This window comes from Chrysoperla carnea, chromosome 3, assembly GCF_905475395.1.
Source record: "Chrysoperla carnea chromosome 3, inChrCarn1.1, whole genome shotgun sequence".
NCBI lineage: Eukaryota > Metazoa > Arthropoda > Insecta > Neuroptera > Chrysopidae > Chrysoperla > Chrysoperla carnea.
Window position 1 is genome coordinate 90437340 of NC_058339.1, and position 27332 is coordinate 90464671.

General features: G+C 28.9%; 1 protein-coding gene across 1 annotated transcript; it reads left to right on the top strand.

Annotated features, from left to right (window-relative positions):
• Window positions 1-29: 29 nt before the first annotated feature.
• On the top strand, window positions 30-27332 carry LOC123296345. The gene is made up of 4 exons (XM_044877807.1): window positions 30-136; window positions 16660-17255; window positions 26350-26605; window positions 27268-27332. Exons 1-4 carry the CDS (start codon window positions 61-63, stop codon window positions 27330-27332), a joined length of 993 nt encoding a protein of 330 aa, XP_044733742.1. The 5' UTR covers window positions 30-60.

Genomic DNA, 27332 nt, shown 5'->3' on the forward strand with positions numbered 1-27332 from the left:
TAAATACTAATTAAATAAATAATAATAAATACAGATTATAAATTGATTGTAAATAAAATAATGTTTGAATTTCAACATTTATGGTGGCTTATTTGTTCAATTATAATTATAGTACATCCATGGATTGTTTATCCAGGTATGTTGTATTCGGTTTGTTTGTAGTTTAGTTTCAAATCCAATTTTAGCTAATTATTTAGTATAACGGTGAACAATAATATGTGCATGCACTGTTGTTATTTTGATTGTAAATTAAAAGCTTCAAACATTATTGTAAAACGTTTTTGTCTGTTGGGAATATTTATTATAATATCATTTATAAGCTGTGATTCGAGGCTTCTTATGCGTGGTTATAGTGAGTTTTTCTAGATAATTGAATAAAACAGCGCATCTTAAAATTTTGAAATCATGGAGTAGTTTCAACTACTAAAAATTCATAACAAATTTTGTACTCATAATTAATTTTATTGTAAATTTACGTTTGGCGGTATCTAAATCCTTCTACGGTCTTAAAGTAGTTCGTTACGTGATACAAATATTATTTTTATTCATAACATTAATTTTATTCATAACTTAGATTTTATTTCAATGAATATAAATTAGTTGCTAAGTTGACTAGTTATGTGACGGCTGAATTACTTTAGCCGTAACGGCCCATATTTAATTGGAGCTTACAGGGTGGACCATTTGGTTCACCCTTCAAGAAACTTTGCAACCCAACAAAGGTCGAAAGTTTCATGAAGGACATCAGATTAGACCTAGTTAGATCCTAAAAGGTGAGAGATAGAATAACACTTTAAATTAGAAAGTCTCATAAAAAACTAATATTTCTTTTCGAAAATCGTTAGCTTTAAAAGTGCAACTTTAAGATATTTCATTATTGAATTTATTCGAAAGAAAATACGCTTAAAGTTTAACAATAATTATTGGATAAAGTCATAGGCACAGGCGAATGTCCTCTATTGTCCTTGACAACTTTACGCTAAAGAATTTTTCTTTAACTAGAGTATTTTTATTCGATTAAATGCATTAACGACATATTTTTAAGTCGCATTTCCTCCAAAAGTTGTCGATTTTTCTAAAAATGTTGATTTTTTACGGGTATAAACTGTCTAATTTAAAGTATTATTCTATCTCTTAACCTTTTAGGATTTAAATTGGTTATTAAAGAAACCCGAAGAACTAGCTCCAAAAAAGCTACAAAACGAGAATATTACTTAAACAGTGGAGAAAATGCTTAGTAACTGCAAAACTATTCATTATTTTTCCTCTGAGAGAAATAATGCAAACAATGTAACTGGGAACCAATTCCCATAAGGTTTGTGTGGGAAAGTATCGAAATAGGTAAAAAACGGATTACAATAATCATTTTAATATTCTTTCGGGAGTTTCTTTTGCCTTTCTTTTAACATAAAAAAAAATTGAAGAACTCTTACCTAAATTGGACAGTCGAGCCACGACTAGAAATCTTCTTTACACATGCAATAATAAATGGTGGAAGTGCAATTAAATTGTGCAGAATATCCTTTATTACATTATAATTTGCATTTTTTTGCGCTTCCACCATTTGGCATATTTTTGAGAGTACAAAAGTTCAATATAATATTTTTTTTTTTAAATTTACCAGAATTATTGTATTGATAACAAAATTCGGATTTTACGAAATTTTCACATTTTTGGAGAGCTTTTGCTTGCTTCAAATATAATTTGAATTATTGTAACCTTGTACATAAAAGTAATTCAAACAACTTTCAAGTACAAAGAATGCTAAATTTTTTTTCTGTGTCTTTTTAAATAAATTTGTTTCTTAATTAATAAATTCATACATCACATCCATTTTAATAATATATGTATTAATTTATTAAAATAATAAATATACACACACTTGTGTCATGTCCGTCTTGTGTTTTATTAGATCGTATGTGCGATCGTACGACATGGCGACAGACGGCCAGACAAGATAGACAAGATCCTTTATTATATTATAGACCGTAAGAACATAACTGGACAAGGTGCCCTAAAAAGTATAATATTTATTTACAATAAATTTATTAGTTTAGAATGAGACTTTTCGTGTAATTAACATATCGAGTTTTAAATTTATTGAAACAGTCATTATTTTTGGAAAGCGAATTTTCCTTTCCCATTCTTTTGACGGAAAAGTGAAGACCAGAAAGAATTACTATAAAAAAAATTTGTTATTTTTGATAAAAATTGAAAAAAACTTTCAAAGATTTTCACGATTTTCTACCCGTTTAAGAAATTTGCCTGAAGGTCTAATGTTTATAAAATTGTTAAAAAAAAACATGTGAAAACCAACAATTGACTATAGAAAGTGTTGAATGTCATTGCTTGCATTATTTTTAATAAATTAGAAAATTGAAGCTCGCCATTTGTTATGATAATTATGAAAATTTTAGAAAAGTATTTTTCGATAGAATTATTTTTTATTTTCCGAGGACTACTAGTTGAAGTTAACTTCAAATTTTATTTAGGAGGCACACACCCTAGTTTTGCAGGAAATAGACACCAAACTTTTCCCTAATTTGCGCCCTCACGGATAAACAATGATGTTTAAGAAAAAATGTTGATTATTTTAATAGGAAAATTTTTTATATTTAAACTTTATGTTCTATCTCTAACGGTTTACAAGATAGATCTTACCCAAGACACAATTAACCTATGTTACTCATTTACGAACCCAAACTCAATTTTTTTTCGTCTTGAGCACGGTATGTATTTCAGGTAGACATCTCATTTCGTTTTTGAGTTATCGTGATGACGAATTCACAAACAGACAACCGAAAATGGACTAATTTGTTGATTTTTGGCACGATTTTTGAAAAACATGACATAATCCATGTAATTTGACATCGGATTGCTAATCAGCGGCCAAAAATATCTCCTAGATAGTTTCTGAATTTCCAGTTAAAGTTCAGAATCCGTGTAATCTGATATCGCATTCGCATTAAACGACCAAAAAGATCAACTAGATAAAAAATTTAAGCCAAAATAAGCATTTAAAAAATTTTGGGCTACATATACCCTGGCTGGAGCCCTAGACTTCACTATGACTAAGTACAGTTTTCTGAATGTTCCTTCGAGTCCTATAAGCACGTTACAAAAAGTTGCATTAAAATCAGTGTTGTTTTTCCGGTTTATTCACTGTATTACAGTGCTGCTATGCAGTCCTCAATGTACTTGCAAATATACATTATTTTTTGACAACATTGAAATACTTATGGATGTACGAGCACTAAGGAAATTTTAAATAAAAAGCTTGATTTTTTTTATATGCAGTAGGATCAAGTGTAAATCAAGTCTGAAAATTTTTAGTGGGGGATTGCCCTATTATTTAAATAAATAAATGTTTTCAAAAGTAGGTATATTTAACATTCTTATGGTAAAATTTTTTTCAATTCTCTTTTATTAAGATTACTAGACAAGATATTTGTCAATATTTAGTTTACGCTGTATGTATCATATTAAAAATCATCAATAATAATCGAGAGACCATGATGTAAATAAATATCGTATACATGATTAAAAGTAAATAAAAACAAATAGTTATAGTAGATGGATGATATGTTTTCATAGATTTCTCCAAAATTAGTCGGTGGAAATAAAAAAAAAATTATTTAAATTAAAACCTTTAATTTAAAAACAATTTTACGAGCACGGTAGTGGGAACACAAATTAAGAAAATATATATTTTCAATTTTGATGGTGAATTATGTTATAACTTGACAAAATAAGACGAAAAGTAAGAATAAAATCTTTCAATATTTCGAAAATCAAGGCAATATCGAACAATTTTATTCCTATTTTTTGTCTACATTTTTGAAGTTCAAAATTCATCATCAATGTTGAAAATAAGGTATAGACAAGTGAAAACAAACTATTGACTGAGTTAATTGTTGAAATACCATGCATAGTCAGTGTTGATTTCTATATCACATAACACATACAAACATGTGACACATACATATTCTGATAATCAAGTATAGTACATATTATAAAATTTCCGCCTAATTAGCGCCATCACGGGTAAACAGTGATGTTTACGAAAAAATGTTTCGAACAAAAGTTGATTAATTTTTGATAAGGAACATTTTTTACATTTAAACTTTTGTTCTATCTCTAACGGTTTACAAGACCCAATTGAGCTATGATGCTCATTTACGAACTTGACCTCACTTTTTACGTCCTGAGTACGCTGTAAAAATTTCAGCTCGATATCTTTTTTCGTTTTTGAGTTATCGTGTCCACAGACGGATGGACGGACGGACGGACAACCGGAAATGGACTAATTAGGTGATTTTATGAACACCTATGACAAAATTGTTTTCCTAGCTTCATTATTTTTAAGCGTTACAAACATGGGACTAAACTTAATATACTTTGTATATTTCATATATACATGGTATAATAATTTCAACTCAAATTTAAAATTGTCTTGGTGCTCGTATTACCTTAAATTTTTTCTCTTCAAGGCAGAAACCATCAGAGGTTACCCAAACCACCACTGTGAGCACTATCTTACGGTCTATGGTAATGTATAGTAACAGTATATTTGATATGCACAAGACATAAGATACAATATATCCATCTATCTACAATAATATAATAATACAATAGATTGGATATAATATAATATATAATACAATAGTTTTGATCATTATTACAACAAGTAATTGTCTCAATTAATTTGAACTCCTACATCAATTAATTAATTGTACTCAAACTTAAACTTAACATAGCATAATACATCATGTAACTACTGCACTGCTACTACTGTTAAACCCTAACAAAGACTTAGACATGTTGTAATGTTTATTTTATTAGTGAAATGAAAGCCTAATATTATTACAAGATATCACTTACTATGCAAATCATAATATTATTACTTTGTATTCAATCATTACAAAAATTTATCAAAAAGATTGCTGTTATTGATTTTAGTCCGAAAAAATAGATCGGGATGGATTTGGACCCGCTATATATAAAATATTAATATTATTAGGAAAGAAAATGAAATAAACCGCTCGCATTTGGCTAAAAGCTCATGGAATGTATTTCTTAGGTGTCAAAAGTCACAAGTAACGCATGAGGTGGTGCAAATGCTGTAAAAATTTCAGCTCGATATCTTTTTTCGTTTTTGAGTTATCGTGTCCACAGACGGACGGACGGACGGACAACCGGAAATGGACTAATTAGGTGATTTTATGAACAGCTATGACAAAATTTTTTTCCTAGCATCATTATTTTTAAGCGTTACAAACTTGGGACTAAACTTAATATACTATGTATATTTCATATATACATGGTACAAAAATGCACCGATACTTACTAATTACCTTCTTACTTACTAAGAAATTTTTCTTTTGGACGCATTCTTATCAGTCAAATTCTGTTTCAAGAGCGGATTTTTCTAATTGTCTGTCTAATTGTCAGTCTTTACTTGATACTGACGGTACTGACGCAATACTCGTAAAATATTATTAAAAACAGGGAAACAAGTGTAAGTGTAACACTCTATGAAATTATTCGCAAGACCGTCTTTGAACACGTCTTCTTGACTCAATAACTCATAAAAATTAATTTTGTTCTGATCTAGACCAACTTTAGAACACATTGTAGTTGTATTTTTGGTATCAGTAAATATCTCGAATGAAGTATTTGTTTTCTCAAATGAATTCGATATTGTATTTAAGAATAAAAAGATTAAGAAGATCTTTCATCCGTTTCATTTGTAAGACGATACGATGTAGAAATAGAATTAAAAGACATAGATATAATTTAGTGAAAAGTTAACTTTAATAAATACAAAATGTTAATTGGTTCATTGCACATGTAACAATTATATCAACTGAATCCAATGGAGTACAGATTGTACTATACAATTTTTTTAACCTGTTTTAAAATTCAATAATTATACCATGTATATATGAAATATATATAGTATATTAAGTTTCGTCCCAAGTTTGTAACGCATAAAAATATTGATGCTAGGAAAAAAATTTTGGTATAGGTTTTTTTCGAAAATTACTCGGCCAAATAATTTTTTACGATCATTTCGAATTGAATTCGAAATTGTAAAAAATCGATACAATTTTATCGTCTCCAATTTCGATAAAACTCTGTATATAAGGTAATTTTGACCCAAAAAATACAAAAATCGGTTTCATTTAACGATTGGGCGAATAATTCTCGAGATAATACCGGAAATCGATCCAAAATATCGTTTTTTTTAGAAAATTTCTAGGCCAATCGCCAAATAAACTCGATTTTTGAATTTCTTGTTTCAAAATTACCTTATAAACTGAGTTTCATCAAATTCCGAAACCAATAATTTTTTACGATTTTTTCGAATTTTTCTAAGGGGTACCCCTTGAAAAAATTGCAAAAAATCGATACAAATTTATCGTCTCCAATTTCGATAAAACTCTTTATATAAGGTAATTTTGACCCAAAAAATACAAAAATCGATTTCATTTAACGATTGGGCGAATAATTCTCGAGATAATACCGGAAATCGATCCGAAATATCGTTTTTTTCAAAAATTTCTAGGCCAATCGCCAAATAAACTCGATTTTTGAATTTCTTGGGTCAAAATTACCTTATAAACTGAGTTTCATCAAATTCCGAAACAAATAATTTTTTACGATTTTTTCGAATTTTTCTAAGGAGTCATAAGGTCATTTGGGTCTTTGCTGCGTAGGACCTATCTAGTAAACCGTTAGAGATAGAATAAAAATTTAAATGTAAAAAATGTTCCTTATAAAATATTAAACAACATTTTTTCGTAAACATCACTGTTTACCCGTGAGAGCACAAAATTGTATAGTATGTATGTTATGGTTATATCAGTTATAGTATCAGACAGAGTAAGCAACACTGTCCATACATGGTATTTCGACAATTAACTCAGTCAATTGTTTGTTTTCACTTGTTTACTTAAGAAATAGCAAAATCTGATTAAAATAATGCTTAATATACCAATTTGTATTAAACTTGAAAAATATTACTGTGATCCCGCTTTACGATTTACCCATACTATCTATGCCAATCGTAAAAAATAAATAATTTCGTTTCTATTTAACACGGCCCAAGGATTTTGAGGACATTCTGTAAGAAGTTTTCACCATTCAGAAGTATTAACAACTATAATGTTAAAAACCAACCACTAATCTAAAGATCTGCGAACCATGACTGAGAGTCTTATGAATGGAAAAGATAACTTATACAACCGTCACTGTTCAAAGACGATGAATTAGCTTTTGAATTTTGTTAGTAAATAAATTTTGTTACATAACAGAAAATTTATTGTGTTTACAAAGAGAAATTATATTTGTTTTCTTATAAAGGTTGTCCCAATATAGTATTAGCTCAAGAAGCATGATCTTTGACGAGGTTTTTGACGTGATCGTGAATTAGTATGCTTATTTTTAGAAATGTCTCCTGTAAGATTTTCAAATTTATTTTGCGAAAAATTTAAGTTAAATGCTTTAGTTATTTTATCTAAGTCTTAAAGAATCATGTTCAAGGGCGTTGCCAGTCGATGGCAAATAAAAGGGCAAATTGATTTATAGAGAATGGGTATGAAGTATGAATTCTAGGTATATTCAAGTAAAAACAAGTGAAAACAAACAATTGACTGGGTTAATTGTTGAAATACCATGCATAGTCAGTGTTGATTTCTTTATCACATAACACATATAACATGTGATACATACAACACTGATATTCAAGTATAGTACATATTATAAAATTTCCGCCTAATTGGAACCAAACAAAAGTTGTTTAATTTTTGATAAGGAACATTTTTTATATTTAAACTTTTGTTCTATCTCGGTTTAACGGTTTACAAGATGTGTCCTACGGACCCAAGACCCAATTGACCTATGATGCTCATTTACGAACTTGACCTCACTTTTTACGTCCTGAGTACGCTGTAAAAATTTCAGCTCGAAATCTTTTTTCGTTTTTGAGTTACCGTGTCCACAGACGGACTTTATGAACAGCTATGACAAAATTTTTTTTCCAAGCATCATTATTTTTAAGCGTTACAAACTTGGGACTAAACTTAATATACTATGTATATTTCATATATACATGGTATAATAACTTATGTTTAGCAAAAATATAAATTCGTATCAATTAAATTGTACTATTAGACTCGAAGACATATTTTTAAGTTCAAGAAGTTGATCTCGATAAAACAACTTAAATATACTTAAATACTTAAAACTTTTACAAGTTAATAATAATTATCGAAATTTTTAGAACTTCATTTAAAATTTATATTTTCTATACTAAAAATATGGTTGACACATGAACGTCCTTAAGTTTTATACGTTGTGCTTGAACTTTTGTAGATACATAATGATTGTTGAATCATCATTTTAAGCGTGAATGCAAGCAATAGTTTGAACAATAAAGCATCCGATTGACCACTGAACGAACCTTTCCAGCGTACACAGATAAATATAGTTTATATCCCATCTATCTACAGCTAACAAATACAATTTTCAAACATACAAAAGCTCACATGTAGGTAGGTATAAAAGCTCTTTTCTAAAAGCACCAACGAATATTCTATATTGAAAGCTTCTGGTTGTATGTTGTGTTGAATGCATTGAACCGATTTATTTAAACCATATATAACAATAATAAATAGATGATGGTTTTGATTCTTTGTATCTGTTATCTGTTATCTGTTATCAGTTCGTCTATCAGTTTAGTACGTACATGCTCGATCATAGAACAACGATCGTTAAATAAAAGGGAGATATATTGTTGTATTTTGTCACCTGTAAATGCCTGCTTATAATAATGAAATTATCTGTGATGAAATCTAAAAGAAAATTGTTTATTATTTGTTTAAGGACGTTCATGTACCAACGTATTTTTCTATTAAGGTGTTTTGATTCCAAAACGAAAGTGTTATAAAACAAGTGAAAAAAAACAATTGACTGAGTTAATTGTTGAAATACCATGCATAAATAGTGTGAATTACTCTATCACGTTGCATATACATATACAATTTATATAATACATACTATACAATTTACGCCTAATTTTCGTCCTCACGGGTAAGCAGTGATGTTTACGAAAAAATGTTTCAAACAAAAGTTGTTTATTTTTTGATAAGGAAATTTTTTTACGTATAAACTTTTATTATATCTCTAACGGTTTACAAAATTGGTCCTACGGACCCATAGGTCAAGACCCAATTGATTTATGTTGCTCATTTACGAACTCGACCTCACTTTTTACGTCCTAAGTACGCTGTAAAAATTTAAGCTTAATATCTTTTTCGATTTTGAGTTATCGTGTCAACCGGAGTTATCGTGACGGCCGGACAACCGGAAATGGACTAATTAGGCTTTTTTATGAACACCTATACTAAAATTTTGTTGGTAGCATCAATATTTTTAAGCGTTACAAACTTGGGACTAAACTTAGTATACCTTGCATATTAATCAAATCATGGATTTACCCGATATTTATATTATATAATTTTATTAATTTTTACGACGATTTATTATATAATATTATTAATATTTTTGTATTTATATTATTTTCAATATAATAATAAAATACTTTCCATTAATTTTAATGATATTTTAAGTAGTTTTTGGGTAAACTTATTAAATAGTTATTAAAATAAAATTATTATCAAACTAAAATAAAAACACACTATTTCTACTTCATTATTCTAAATGACTATTTTCTTAACTATGACTAATTTATTTTGGAAATAAAAAAAAAGTTAAATCGCGAATATTTTTAAACTTTTGAAACTTCGTCCATTTGTCGCGCACATACTTAATGCAAATTTAAGACTTATATGGTTTTCACATTAATATCATTGTAAGAACTGGACCAAATTGAAATGGGACCACTCGGGAAGGGCTTTCAAATAGAATAAGAATGATCAAACTCGGCTCACCTAGTCAAAAGTTTTGAGGTAACAAACTTAAAAAAAAAAATACAGTCGAATTGAGAACCTCTTTCTTTTTGGATTGAAGTCGGTTAAAAATATAATATACAGGTAGCTAATAATTTCTCTCATCTATAAATAATAATTATTTTATAAATATATCTGTCAATAATATTAATATATTATATTTAAGGTTGATTGAACAAGGCAATATATAGATAAAAATCTGAATTTTTTATTAATTGATCTCATACATATATAAAAAAGCTTTTAGTACAAAAATTTATGAAAAATTCATGTAATTAATCCTTAAAAATTGGATTTTTAACATGTTGTGAATTGAAAATGTTGAATGAACGCAAAGATTTTCGATAAAATTGTTCCATCTTCTATAGATTAAAAAATAAAAACTTCTACAACTTCTAAATTAATTTTCGTACGTTAAAATTAAAAAAAAAAAGTCCGAAGAATAGTCAAAAGACGATTATTTTATATTTTTAGTAATTAAATGATTACATTAATTCGATTAACGCATTTCCTTCTGTATACCCTTCTGTATAAATTTCAAATCGATTCTCTGTACGGTTTACGATCAATTAATTATTAAAAACAGCCCTTTTTATATGGTGGTATATGAAGAAGTAATAAATGTTGGTTTTTAGTGCTTTAAAAAATATTTTACCATTTACATAAAAAACTTTTATTAATATTCCTCAAGTTTTAAGCTTTAAAATCATACCAAAATTAAGAATTGTGCACAAAAATTACAAACTTTTTTTTGATAATTGATAGTAGATAATTGATAGATTGACTTTGATAGTTAATTTCTCAAAAACTATATAGAGAATCGATATAAATTTTTCACAAAAGACTTCATAAAAGAACGATTAATTGATAAGTAAAATTTCAAATTTTTGGTATCATTTTCATTTTTAAAGAATCGAAATAGCGTAATAGTGATGTAAGAAAGATGCTTACTAAATTTAAATAAATAACAAGTGAAAACAAACAATTGACTGAGTTAATTGTTGAAATACCATGTATAGTCAGTGTTGATTTCTTTATCACATTACACATACAAACATGTGACACATACATAACTGATAATCAAGTATAGGACATATTACAAAATTTCCGCCTAATTGGCGCCCTCACGGGTAAACCGTGATGTTTACGAAAAAATGTTTCAAGCAAAAGTTGTTTAATTTTTGATAAGGAACATTTTTTACGTTTAAACTTTTGTTCTATCTCTAACGGTTTACAAGATGGACAGGACCCAATTGACCTATGATGCTCATTTACGAACTTGACCTCACTTTTTATGTCCTGAGTAAGATGTAAAAATTTCAGCTCGATATCTTTTTTCGTTTTTCAGTTATCGTGTCCACAGACGGACGGACGGACAACCGGAAATGGACTAATTAGGTGATTTTATGAACACCTAGACAAAAATTTTTTTCCTAGCATCATTATTTTTAAGCGTTACAAACTTGGGACTAAACTTAATATACTATGTATATTTCATATATACATAGTATAATATACAAATTAAAATCTTCAATTTACGTTTAAAATAAAATTAACAGTGTACTGTGTACTGTGTACTGTGTATTGTCCGATCAACCTTTTAATAATATTTTATATGTTGTAACATTATATTTAATATTTAAGGTAATTAAAATATGATGTATATTTTGCTTCAAAAACAATGTTATTATCTACCTATAGATTAAATAATAAACAATATAATAGCGATCTATACCTATATCTATCCAATTCTAAATCCACTACCCTGAACTGAAACACAATAAAATTACTTATTTAATTAATATTTCATTTCATTTCATAAATAAATTTATTATAAATATATTATTATATTTATTCATTATTGGTTATATGAAATATAATGATAAAATGGAACTACAGTAGAGTCTCGATAATTAGAACACTAGATAGTCGGAAACGTCCAGTAATGTATTATGTTACACAACTAAAGTATCAACACAAAGTTTTACCAAAATTTTAAACTACTACCTATATCTCTGCGAAAAATCATCATATTGTTAAAAAGTTGTACTTTCTAGTTTTGAAGTATATTGCTAAAAATGATCAGCCCTTGCTGCTTTGCATGGAGGGTTGAAAGAGTGTGAAATGTTATCCCTAAATTTTATATAAAGTTTAGAAGCGTACCAAAGTTTTCAAAATTATTTTACACAAATTTTTTAGAGCCATTCGAGAGCTTGTTTATTTTTCTTGAAAATGAGCTAAAAAAAGTTTCCGTGCGAGCTTTTTGGACCAATGTATTTGCTTTCTAAGAAAATTGACACTCTTGTGTTTAAAATCCTGTATCTGAAGTTATTCATCGCACTTGCTTAGTTTTAAACTCTTACATATTTTTTTTTAAATTTTACCACTCTCGCACTCTTTACCTGGTCAACATTTTATGAAAAAAGGCGTTATCTTAAATCTCATGCTCAATCATGCTCATTACAAAACTTTTACTTTCTGGTTTAAGAATATATTGGTCAAAATTCTACGAAAGGTTGAAAGGGTGGATAATGTTAGCTCTAAATTTTATATGAAGTTTAGAGCTTACCAAAAAGCGAACAAATTTGTTTAAGTCACTCGGAAACTTTTTTAGTTTTCTTGAAAATGAGCTTTAAAAATTCCCGTACGAGCTTTTTGGATTCAGATATTTGCTTTCCAAGCAAAATTGACACTTCTTGATATAAAATCCAGTTTAGCTCTTGAAATAATGACTGAAAATTTTTTCATGTCAATCGAAAACTTCAACTGTCTTATTTTAATTTAGTTTTGTAAAAACAAATCAGCCATTATTTTGTAAAATAATCTCTCTCACAATTTTTTTAAAACTCTCCGTACAAAGCGTTATGGAATGATAACAATTTTTGAGCATTATATTTCAAAACCAGAAAGTACAAGTTTTCAAACGAGCTATTGCGTTTCGATGATTTTTCGCGGAGATATAGCTGTAGTAGAAATATACAATTTTTTGAATTTAGATCAAATTTGACTTAACTAATTTAATCTTTATATGGATTTTGATGATGTTATTGAGAAGAAATTAGTCATCCTCGGATGTAGACTAAAAATTCGGAGTACTTTTAGACAATCTTACCCATAAAATAAATGAGATATAAATATAATATTTATTGACTATTTTAGGTATATATTTATATGAATATAATGACAAAATGAATTTTAGGATAAAACCTACTCTACATGTATAGCTACTACCTTATAATATTTAAGGTTTTATCCTATTTACCTACCTACTATAAATGGATAGGGTATGGTATACCCTCAAACTAACCAATAATTTTCATAATAATAATAGGTAATGATAACCTAAATGGTTTTGTTGGTGACTGTTGTGTATAGTTATACCTACCTAATAACTGTAGAGCTGTAGAGCCGTAGAACCGTAGCTAGTACCAAGCTATTTAAATATTAATTTATTAAGTGTAAAGTTTTCTCATTTTCTATACTATACACTACGTATACAAAACTTAAATCATCTATTTTAAGTTTTTGGTAGCTATATAGCTAATAATAATAATAATAATAATAATATAACTAAAACCAACTGCGCCACACTTATTATTATCATACAAATATACCTACTTATAATCATACATACTACTTATAATGATGTGGGAGGAGTTCGTTTGTTGTTGTTTTCTATAATATATGAATGAACTAGCTGACCCGGCGAACTTTGTTCTGCCTTAATGGCAATAAATAAGCAGTTTTTTTTTTTTTTTTTAATTGGAAAAAATACAAAAAAAAAAAATAAAAAAATACATTAACCATTCATAATTATTTCTGTATTTTAGTACATAGGTTGCTCTTCATTTAAGTACCTTGTGATACACGACATTTTTTGTTTTATTATCAGGCGCAAAAACAAACAACGCAGATGGTCTTCCGACCCGTGAACATGCCACGTATAATTGACCATGGGAAAAACATGAATGTTCTAGATTTAAACCACAAGCTTTTAAGGATTGGCCAATGTTTAAGGATAAGGATTGGCCAATAAGTTCGTCATAGATGGCACCACCGCCGAAATAAATGTTAGTTCGATAAGTTTACCATAGATGGCGCCACCATCGAAATTAATGCTAGTTCAATAAGTTTACCATAGATGGCGCCACCATCGAAATAAATGTTAGTTCAATATGTTTACTATAGATGGCACCACCGCCGAAACCCAACCCAGTTATCAAGTCCCACGGGAATGCTGTCGAACGGGATAAAAAGTATCCTATGTCCTTCTCCTGGCTCTAAACTACCTCCCTGCCAATTTTCAGCTAAATCGGTTCAGCCGTTCTTGAGTTATAAGTAGTGTAACTAACACGACTTTGTTTTATATATATAAATGTGTTTTATTTTTAGTGAATTTTATAAACAGAGAATAAAGCAGCTATTGATGTTGTATCGATAATAAAATCTTCCAAAAATATTTATCAATCTTATATTATGTAAAAGTTACGTCAGTTAAATTCTACATTAAAATCGCAAAAAGCGATGTACAGCTCCTTTTTTGGTATGTTTTTTGGTCCCTTTTGGGTAGTTTAGAGTAGTTGTGCTACATGATGTAATGATGTAATCCGTGAAAAACTGTAAAAGTTACGGATTTCCGTTTTTGCAGTTCAATTCGAAAAACCGTGAGCTTTTGAAATTAGTTGCTACTATCATTTTGAAAGTATATTAAATTTGAAACAATTAAAGCGCCCACAGTTCCATATGTTTAATAGTTTTTGAGATGTGATGCTTGAAAAATTTACATAGTGAATAAATAACTTTTGTTTGAAAAAATTTGTCGTAAACATCATTTTTTTCTCGCGAGGGGGCAAATTAGAGACATAAACATTTGTAACTAGCTTCCACTAGTGAGTCTTATCAAAATGACGGAATGATCCAAAATGTTCCAGATTATTGAAAAAGTTTAGAAAATTTCCTACAAAATTCAACTATAATCCATAATCCAAAATTTTCAAGAATGATCTACAATTTTCTAGATTTGAAGAATGCCTGGGACCCATTATTTAATAAAACGAATGTTCATTTATATTTTACGTAAGAAGGAAAAATCATGTTGTGAAAATTAAAAAATAAAACTGTGTACCATTTTTCTCTTCTCCGAATTTTCTATGTCTATAAAAAAATAAAAAAATAAAATAAATTATCATGTTGTATCTCACATATAATAACAAAGTAAATAATTTTTCCCATACATGTGTATATGTATAAATTTTCACATTAGATCAAAAACAAAAGAAGAATGTATTAATTTCCGTTATCATTTTCCGAACAGTTACACACAACCGACACACAATTTTCTTTTTTAATTTTAAACATTTTTTTTGTACAGCATAATATTTATCAAAAATAATTTTTTTTTGTGTGTATATGATGAAAATAAACATACATACAGTACAGGATGTCCTTGCATTAATAAAAAGTATCTGTGATTTTCTATAAATGTTTATTCTCGAAATATTTTTTTTCACTTATATATGTAGCTGAAAATATTGATCTTAACAATTCTTCTTTGAATTTTGTAACCCTTGCATTAAAAAACACACGTATGCATGTAGTTATACATAAATGTATATGCATTTGCCTATACACACATAGGCATTTATTATACAAATGAGTACATTTTTCAACTTTAATTTAGCTATAACATGAAATTCTGTCATTTTCATGACTTGAGACCATTGCAACTTTTCTTTAGAATGACTTAAACTATCATTTGCAAAAATTTGAAAAAGTTTGACCAAAATGCAGACGCAGAAATGCAGTGCGAAGTCTATGAATTAAATTTTTATTAAACAACACCCAGTAACCATGTGTGAATTATGTACCCTAAACACCGATAAATGAAGTTTCAGTTAGCAAAAGGATTCGTAAAGCAAAAAATAATTAGCATGTGACTCTCTTTATAAAAGTAAACAGTCATTGAAAATATAAATTTACAAATAGTTCATAAAAATTCATAGCACGAAAATATTTAAAATTGTCTTATACTTATTTCATTTTACTTATCCTTACGATATTCTGTTGTTTATCCTTTACCCATCCTTGTTTTTGTTTAATAGTCCTACAACAACAAGTAGACATGTATTTAACGTAATCTACATATTTATCAAACTAAATACTATACAACAGGAGATATTTTTGCTATATTTAATTTATTTTCTGTACTTTCTCATTACACGCTCTAAAGCATTAAGTGAAAGTGAAGAAAGTTTATTTTATATATGAAAGAGATATGTATTTGTTTATTTTTGGAAAATAGACCAGTTTCTATTCTGAAAGGTGTGTTGGGACACGTCAAATGTTAGAATTCTCCCAAAAAGATTACTAGCCTACTCCGATAATTCTAAAATAAAAAGTCATAAGTTTTCACATAAAATTTTTGACCAGAACCACAAAAAAATCTTTTTTTTTTTCGATAATAACGAATTTTTCGCAATACATATCGAAAAGGGTGAGGTGTGGTGAAAATTGTCACAAGCCAAAACTAATACTTAGAATCATCAAAAATTAATATCTAATGGCTTTCAAATTAAATTTTTCATTGAAATCACAAAATAATTTTAAAAATTTTAAATAAATTCTGACAACTTTCATTTTGGATTTCAAAATTTTTATCTAATTTAATTTTTTTTCTTTTTTTTCACAGATGACGGTGGAGGATTACGTTTACTAGAAATGTCTGTTCCCTCATTAGCCGATCCACGTGATCCCTTACGATTAAGTTGCCATTTTACAATGGGTGGTGAAGAATTAAATTCTGTGAAATGGTATAAAGATGAAGAAGAATTCTTTCGTTATATGCCATTACAGAATCCAGCAATATTAACATTCCCCGTGGCAGGAGTTCATTTACGACCTGTAATCCCATCATCCCATAGTCATAATATTTATTATAGCAATAATTATAATAGCAATAATAATTATCATCGTAATGGCGTTATTGGGGATGATAAAGCTCAATTATATTGTTCAAAATCACATTGTACGATTGAGTTGGTGAATTTAACGCGTGTACACAGTAGTGGCGCGTATAAATGTGAAATTTCTAGTGAGGGACCAACATTTCGGGTGGTTTTTAGTACAACGAATGTAACGGTAGCAGCAATACCAAAAGAACGGCCTCGAGTCACTGGTTTAAAGGCTGTGTATCATCCTGGCGATATTATTAATGTGTCGTGTATGAGTAGTCCATCAGAGCCACCCAGTACGATATCATTTTTGATTAATGGTAAACCACCACCGGTAAATATTACATGCAATTTTTTCTCATTGTTCATTTTATTGTGATCGAGTGTGTACTGTTTTATTGAATAGGTGTATGTAGAAACAATAGTAGCGAATTTTGGGAAAATTTGATAAATAAGAAAGAACATTATAAATCTGAAATTTAACAAAAACATTGAATATAAGATAATTTACTTACTATTAGTAAAAAATTTCATATTTGTTTTATTAAAATGGGATAAAATTTGACTATAGTAGGTCAAGATTATTTGTAAGATTTTCGAACAAAAGTACAGAAAAAATTAATTTCATCAAAAATTTGTTAATACAATTTAAATGAAATTCAGAAACTCGTTAGTTTTGTCTAAAATGTTCTAAATAACAGGAGTTATTTTATTTTAAATTTAAAAATGCACAAAACCCTTACAAAAAAGGAGGGCGGAAGTTCCTCTATTTTAATTAAACCGTTTTGCTCTATACCTCTGTAACCATACACTTTAGACCAAAAATCGTAATCTTATATATTATTACTCTAGCAAATTTTTTTCTGTCCTAGACTTATCATCCTTATTCCTTTATCCAATTCCATGATTCACGTATCACTTTCATGATTATCATATCTAGGTTTCAAGAAAAATATACTCAAGTTCTAAAAATGTACCGCTTAGGAAAAACACGCTAGACTAATAATTTGAACGAAAAAATTAGGGCAACATGTTAGTTTTTACAGATGCTCTCCTAATACTTAAGGCGTATAATTACAATTTTTAACACATGTTCCCCTAATATTAATTTAGGAACTTTTGATTTTGTTCACCACTTTTCTACGAAACTTGTTGTTTGTTGTTTTTAGCTACGGATACAAGGCCATAGCCACGGGCTATGGTACCTACGGAAGCGGAATTCTGCACGGGTTGAGGTGGTAACGTTTCTTGTAGATAATTAAAGTTCCTATCTTTTTGTGGGAAATTTTTTTTGTATTTCTAACCGTTTATGACTTCCATTTTTATGATGATTTACTTATTGACTATTTGTCCAATATCTCTTCTAATATTTGTTTAAACAAGAAAATGATAATAACTTTTAAATCTACAAATTTTTTTTAAACTTTTAACTTGTTTTCTAAAATTATGTACTATGAAGTTATAACGCATGTGTTGCAACCCCCTGTTTGTGTTGTAACCCCCTGACTTGACAAAGAAGATAGGACATTTACTTAGCTACAGCCTAGTAAAGGTGTGCGTACGAAATTCTAGAAAAATAGATTTTATAAAAATCTCTTCCCCATTACGAGAAATTTTACCTTCCATAAATTACTGGAAATAAGTAGAAAAAACCTATAGTTTATGACACATACTTCAAGAGTAAAAATTATTATTATCTTTTTTGAAAAATATATCAGTACTCAGTATCTGTCTACGATAAAAGTATAAATAACTGACGGGAGAATGAGATGATATGGAGGAAAATAGATTATTTTCCACCTTTATTTAAAAAAAAAAATACAAAAAACGAAGGTATTAATCAATATATATATATATATAAGAAAATGTGTGAGAAAATTATTTTATGTTGTGTTACATTGAAAAGAAAATGTGAAGTGACGTTGTATTGTAGAATGAGTTTCTGGGCTCCACAACGCCTCAGCTCCCCAACCCTAGTATCTTCAGTTCTGATACCATTTCGTGATCTTTCATTTCCTCTATTTTAATTAATATATTATTAATAATATTTATTATATAAATCACTTTTTGCTATCTTTGTTTATTATATATAATATTTATATTTCTAAATCTATTTATCTCTATTTATTTAATAATAAAATACTTTATACAGAGTGTTTCATTTCACTCATCCTGGAAGTGGAACGTTTATAAATGTAAAATTAAAATTTTGAATTCTGTTCATTGCCTCGTTCCGTTCTTGATTTATTACGTTGGTCTATATCTAAGATGAAATTGAATTATCTAAAGTCTCATTATCTTGAAATGCCGATTTCGAAATGCAAATTATTGACGGAAATTAAGATTTTATCTAAATTTTCGTAAAAATAAATATAGAGTTGTGGACTTATAGCATAAAAGAAGTATTTACACAGAGTTTTTATTTTTAGCTTTTGAAAATCCCTATAAAATGACTCTTGGAGACATTGAATAGCTTTGAAATTAATTGCATCTGCATCTACACTTGCCAGGGTCAAAACAATTGACTATTTTCTTTTACTTTGGATTCCGAAAAAATGGCTACCATGCATTTCTAGAAAATTATTTCTATATGTGAGATATAAATATTAATAGGAAGGTCCTCCTTAGCGAAGTTTTCATTTTTACCTCAACCCATTATGAAAAAATTCATATCTTGTCATTTATTGAACGTAGCAAATCTTAACGAATTGTTTAATAATTACTTCAAAAAATACGATTTTAAATAATTTATTTTTGGAAATGTTTCTAAAAATTTCGAGTTTCCGAAAGCTTTAGAAAGTATTTCTAGGTAGACGCAAGTAAGACAAAGTGCATGGTGATAAGTAAACAAAAAGAAAATGCGAATTAGAAATTCATAATAGCATGGTGGAACAAGTGAACCAATATGTATACCTTGGAGCTCTTATAGTTGAAAACGGTAGATGTGCACATAACATAAGAGGGGTGTGACCCCCGCAAAGGTAGCTTTTAATAAATTCTGGTCGTAACTGGAAAACAAAAACATTTCTAAAAGAACCAAGAGTTGGATGCTAAAGTATTGTGTGTGGCCTGTTTTATTGTAAGCATACAAATCGTGGACTGTGACAAAAAAAGAAATGAAAAGTTTCTGGAAGTGATGGCAATGTGGTTTTGACGAGTTGGGCGTATTTACTGGGCGTATTTTGTTTTATTACTTTTTTTTTTCAAGAATTTAAAGCTTTTTATTTTTATCACAAAAAATTGTTCAAAACCATCTCGATATAAAATTTGGTACTTTTCAATGAAATGAAACAGAAATCAATAAATTGCTTTATTGATTTCTGAAGGTGTTTTGACTGAAAATTTCCACTACCCACAGAATATCACGAAAGAGAATTGAGCTTTAATAGTCCAAAATTAGAAAAAATCTCGTATCAATTCAAGCCGTTCACCTCATTTTTCAACAAATAGTACCTAATTGATATGCGTTCCTTAATTTCTTGTTATAATAAAGTACATTTATTCTGGAACATACCGTCCTTTTTTGTATTTATTTAATATAACTGATGATGTAGGTAATAGCGTCAATAGTATACCAGTGATTTTTTTTTAAACTCTAGATTAATCGAATATTTAGTTTTCGATAAAGTTTCGATAAACTATTAGAATTAAAACTAAATAATCTGTTAAAACTTAAAGTTGATAAGCTTCTGGATAAGCTCTTCTATATAATAATATTAAATCGATTTTTTTTTGTGAATTGGCTTATTGAAAATCTAGGTCACATGTTGAACTTGTGCAACAAAAAAGAACCATTTGGTTCCTATGAAATTGAATTATGATAGATCAACTTACTAAGAGAAGCTTGTTTTCAGAATTGAAAGATTTAGAATTGATATAGAAATGGTAGCGGTATTTTAATTTGCTCTATAACGTCCAAATTATATTCAATTTTAACAAGTCAGATATGGAATTATACTAAATTGGGATCATACTTTTCAAATTTATGGTCAAATTACATACAAAAGTTTTGAATTTTAGCTAAAAAAGAACATTCGAAATGAAAAATTTGACTCAAAACTAAATTCCATTCAGTTCGGATAAAATTTGGGTGTATTATGTAATAATGGATTTTTTGAACTTTATGACATCATAAAAATAAAAAACATTCTCATTGTAAATAGTTATCATCAGTTTTTGCCGCAACGTATCCATCTTCGTTTTCCAACCATGTAAATTATTCTTTTACAAAATTGTTTAAATACACTCCTACATATCTCGGAAATGATTTCTTGAACCGTTTTCCTAACTATCTGAACAAAATGGTCTACATTTCTAAACGACCTAATTAACATTCCTATTGAAATTTCTCAATTTGCGGAGCCCTGTACATTCGATGTCAAAAGTGAATGAATAGTTGAATGTTAATATTTTCGAAAGCAGAGATTTTTATAAAGAATACCTATTTTTCGTAAACCTTATACTAAAAAAAACACGGGTTGCACTCCGGGAGTGCCGGCAGAAGTGAAAACTTGAATATTAACGTTGTGCATTTTTGATATTTTGGAATTGGAATAATTTTGCACGAATTGCTTTAATTATCAGTATAAAAGTACTATCATTTATGTGGTAGAATACAATATTTATTTATTGCGCTATCATACACAAACATGACAATTTCATGAACGAACATTTTTTACCCATTACAAAAAAAGTACTTAAAAAACAAGCAAAAAAAAAAAACAACAAAAAATTAAATTTTTAATAAAAAAGCAACCGCACACAGTGTTCTCAAGCGGTCACCCATCCAAGTACTGACTGTACTCAATGTTGCTTAACTTCAGTGATCGGACGAGAGCCGGTGTACTGACTGTGACATAGTCTTACGCTTTTTCGATCAGGCCACGTGTCCTGTCGCGAGTTTAACATTTTTTACCCATTACAAAAAAGGTTACAACGCCGCTAAAGAAGTTTTCCTTCAAAAAGCTTTCCAACTTAAGTAGACACTCTGTATAAGAGTAATCAGTGAAGAAGATTTACAAGTAGTTTTTTTTTACAAAATAAATATAATAATCATAATAACAATGGAACCAAACAGGTAGTTTGTAGCTACGAAGGTATCATATAACTACTTTACAGGAGTTAACCTTACAAAATGGTTCGTAAAAATATTTTTTGTTTCAAAAGTTTTTCTCGTTTTAATAAGTCTTCACTTTAAACTGTAATATCTCAGTGAATACTTACATTACAATTTATTCGAAACAAGCGCTATTTGAATCAGTGCACTTTTGCCAACCAAACACAAGTCGATTAATTCCGTCGCGTCGATATAAAAATTGCGTGCTCGAGATTCGATGAAGTCAACGATGGCGGTTTTTGCCTGTTCTTGATGGTGAAGGTTCTTCCGGCGAGATAGTTATCGAAGTGCTTGAAAATATGGTTGTTTTTTGGCGAGAGGTCTGGGGAGTATAGTGAGTGAGGCAAAACTTTGACGCTCAATTTGTTTAATTTTCGAACGGTGATATATGAAACTTGCGGATGGGCGTTGCGTTGTCTAGAAGCAGGATATTTCCTCTTCTATTGACCAGTGTTGGCACATTTCGTCGATTTCCTCATAATAGGACTCTGCGGTACTTATCGAGCTACCCACTTATCGAGCATTTTGACCTATCGAATATACGTTCTAAACCATCAAAGAGGCAAAAAAATTAGAATTTGAGAAAAAATGACTTTAAACACATGACTATAAAACTTTTGAAACAACCAAATAATTAACACCGAACAGTTTCAATAGATTTTCTTTTCTTTACCATCTGTTCAAATATATTTAGATTTTACCAAAATCTTGTACTGGGCACAAAAATATAGAAAAGATGCAGATCTTGATTTTCCAAATATTTTATAAATGAAGGCAAGTGGTCCTTATTTTTCCAGAAGGGTTAAAATAATTGTCTTTGTTATTTTTTCTATATTTCAATCCCTTTTAAAAGAAGAATATGAACAATTCTTCTTCAGAATTTACGTTTTCTTTAGCTAGTCCAGAACATTGGACTGTTGGAAGTTATTTAACGCCTTTTTTAACACCATTCTATTTCTTTTTTGTTCCAGTAAATATTTTTTCTATAAAATCTTAAAATAAAAGAAAAATTTTTAGATGTTGTCGTGAAAAAAAATATCGATTCTGAGTATGAAAAAAGATTCGATGGATATAATTTCTGTAATCATGATAAAATATTAAAAAGAATGGCAAACTAATCATCTGTTACAAACCAAGCAAATTTGTGGAAACTGTTTCAGTAGAAGGAATTTTTGAGTGTCTCCTCGATTATTGAAATTTTTTAATTTTATCCAAAGTGTTATCGATAGAAAACCAATCATTCTTAGGTGTATTCTATGGTAATAGGAAAAATAGCCCCGGAAAAAATAGCGACGGAAAATTATATTGTAATAATTTACGAGTTGGTTTCGTTGAGTTTGTCGACTATAGAAGAGTTGCTGGGTTTGGAATTTTTTAACCCTTGCATTAAAAATGGTCGTTATTTTTTCCACGTCTATTTTTTCCGGAGTTTTCATTGATTCGTATTCTTTCTGTTCTAAGGAATCGGTTTGATTAACCAAGATCTGATTAATATTGAAATAATATGGTCAGTACATTTCAACAATAATTTATAATGAAACATGAGAGTGTTAGTCAGTGGACCATGCATGTAAAACACATGTCTATGTCTACAGGTCTACTTCCACCATTATATGAGATAAAACCCCCAGATATATATATTTAGAGCTATAGTTTAGTTTAATAAATAAAAGATGCTGAATAATAACCTAAGGACTATCTATAGCACACGGAGAGATAGTTAGAAAACGTTATCAGGCGATGAAAACTTAGAAATGAGCATTTAGTTACTATACTAGGGGAGAGTGTAGTGTCTAGCAACAAAATTTAAATTTTAGTTTTGTTGAAACTTATTTAAGATAGTACGAGCGTTAAAATTAGGCTTTAAATTATTTGTACTTTGATGATGAATTTTTTTATCTAACAAATTTCATGATTGTAAAATAAGAATACAATTTTTCGATATATGTCTTGGTTTTCGAAATATCGAAAGCTAAATAATTAAAGAAAATTTTTAATTTTCGATATTTTGACACTACCGTGCTCATACATCCTTAACTAGCCCGACACAGCGGTTTTTTTTTTGTTTCCAATAATTTATTAAGGTTTTATCTTTAAATTAAATATATATTTTTTTTAATTTCCACCGATTAGTTTTGGAGGAATCTATAAAAACATATCATTCATCTATCGTTTTCAGTTAAGACTAATATAAAATATGTCGAATTTTGAAGTAATTTATTTATTAAAATAATCGGGCAATCCCCCCTAAAATTTTCAGAATTGATTAAGACTTACTCATACTTCATATTTGAAAAAAATCAAGCCTTTTATCCAAAACTGTCCTGGCGCTCGTAAATCCTTAAATAGAAAAATATAACAAAAACTGTACTTTATTTTATTAAATTGTGATCCATGGTACAAGATCATAATGTATCATGCATCACATCTTAATGTATTTTGGATCATAACCCTCTCTGTTTTAGCGCTTTATTCAATATCTAACCTTCTCAGCTTACTCAGGGGAACAGCTTCGTAGAATGTATGTGTTTGAAACATTAAAACCCTCTATAAAATAGGCATCCTTTTCTCGGGATTTTTTATTGATTCGGGAGGAATAAGACATTTCTTTTCACTTATACTTCGCTCTCTTATTAAGAAAAATAATTTAATGTACACAAGTAAACCTATTAGCAAAAATCAGTGGTACAGTAATCTATTGATTCAAGGTATATGACAGTTCATCTTTTTAAATTTTACCTAATCAACCATTCATTAAAACAGAAATGTAGCATGAGAAAATATTCACCCATAAGCGGATAAAATGTAACAGTAAACGCACAATAACTTGAAAAACTAAAATATAGGGGATAATTATGACGTCGAATTGGCCATATTACCCATAAAAAAAGTAAAAATAGACTTGATACCATGACTAAATTTGAAAGTGAGATTAAAATTGATAAAAAAATGAAGAAGTTATAAGCAATCAAAGATTGCATTCATAGGTTCCCATCTCGTTTTAGCAATACAAAGATTTATATGTAATCTCTAAGGCGGTCCCCGCGTATGACGTCACTAGCGGGAATCTTCCTCTTTGTTAAATTAGGAATTTTAAACGTTCATATCTTGCATACTAGTAAATATTTTTAGAAACAAACTTTACTTTTCTGTACGTCTAGTAGAAATTCTTCACCTGATAAAAAAAATTAGTCCGATCCAATATTCTTATTTTTATTTTACTCGAAAATAAATGCACATGGACACTAATTGGGATCCGCGGTACTACACCTTCCCTTACTACTATAGTACACAGATATGTTACGATAATATTAATGTATTGTTATCACGCAATCTTGGTAAGATTACTCTCTGTAGCACATACACAGCACTGCTGAACGGTACCCTATTCGTGATTAGAACCACTTTACTTAAACTACAAGAATAGAATATTTACTTATAATCATGATTTTCTGAACTTTTCTCCTCTTGTTTCTACACGTTTTTTGATTTTTTTTCTATGTTGTGTGGGCTTTTAATGCAAGCGAAAAGATAGAGATTTATTGCCTACTCACATACTTCTTTTTCTGGTTGGTTATTTTCTTTTGTTTACATTTTGAATTAAAACCGAATAACGGTTTATATCGTATATTATATACCTGGTAAATTTATACGATGACCTCCTGCGTGTAGAGTACACGGTTTGATGGTCAAACCCGAGAATGTTGATTGAAAAAAAATTATTTATTTAGTTTTTAAAATTTTTTATAATTCTAGTTGAAATCTTTGACCTGCTGAAACATTTCAGTGAGAAAAATTTTTTTGCCTATGGTCACTTAGTTTAAGCGTTTGACATGAATTACATTTATATGGATTAACTGCGTAGTTTCCCAAAAATAATTCGACTTAGTAATGTATATCGACTTCGTTGAGGTGTCGATCTAAGCGTATTAACGACAATATGATCCGAAAACAATTTCATAACATTCGGTCGAGTCGAATTTTCATTTTTATTTACTTTTTATAACTATTTATTATACTGAGAAGTAATTTGAGTACTCATGGCTTGTTTATTTCATGATACCAACTTCATTTGGATTAAGCGCGTTATTTTTTCTTTCTTTTCTGTACAGAAATCATAAACTTTCGATATCTTAACGCAGGATTAGGTCTAATTGCTTTTGGCTATATTGAGAAATTATTTTAGAAACTATTCTTAAAAGCAAATTTGGCCAAAAAAAACATAAAAATCGTTCTTTCTAAGAAAAAAAAAATCCTTAGATAATTTTTTTTCAAATGAATAAATGATACATTTCGTAAATTTTGATTACAGCAATCAGGTGCGGTGAGTGAGACAATCCATAGTCATCCCGATCAGGATGGATTGGTAGCGAGCTCAGCAACAATGAAGATACCAGCTGAGAAATCCTTATTTTTAGGACCATCGTCAGCAATGGAACTGCGTTGCGTATCACAAATACCTGCTGTACCACAAATCCCCCCACATCATACAGCACTGACCACAATTTTTAAATCACCACATTCATATTTGAGTAATCAAACTTGGATGGAATGGTCGAAAAATTCAGGTAAATATAAATATGTTAATAGTTATGCCCTGTTTGCTGATAATGTAGCATTCTATAGGTGAAATAATTTCTTAAATCTGTTATGTAGCGAATTCAAAAATGACGGTTTGTGTATATTTTCACACAAAATTTCATCCCCTGTTTCAACCCTTTAGGGACTGAATTGCAAAAATCAAAAGATTCTTTAACCAAATTTCAAAAATTCTTAAAAGACACCTACAGTACAAAATCAATATGCTCTCGCAATTTCAAACTTCTATCACTAGCGATTTAGGCTGAGCATTGATATAAATGTCGGGGAATTGACCCCCTCCCAGATAATTTCCCCCTTCTGAAATGTTTCTTATTTTTAATAATGTACAAAAAGAATTATTTTGTAAAAAAAATCATCAAAATCGGAGGTGTTATTGAGGACTCCCAAGTAAAAACATTGATGCGACTACAAATTTGTAACGATAAGAAATATTGATCATAGAAAGAAACTGTTAGTTTGTTAACACGATAATTAAAAAAATAAATTAACAATATCGTTGGAGATAGATAAAAAGTTACTGGACTAATAATTGAAATTCTTTTTTCAAAATTAAACATTAAACTTGAGTATAAACAGGATATTTATACAATTATTTATATTGTTTTTTAATTTTTGTTTTTATTTCCAGGTTCAAGAAATTCTCATATATTTTCATTATATTTAATATCGTATTTAATGTTGCAAATTTTTTAA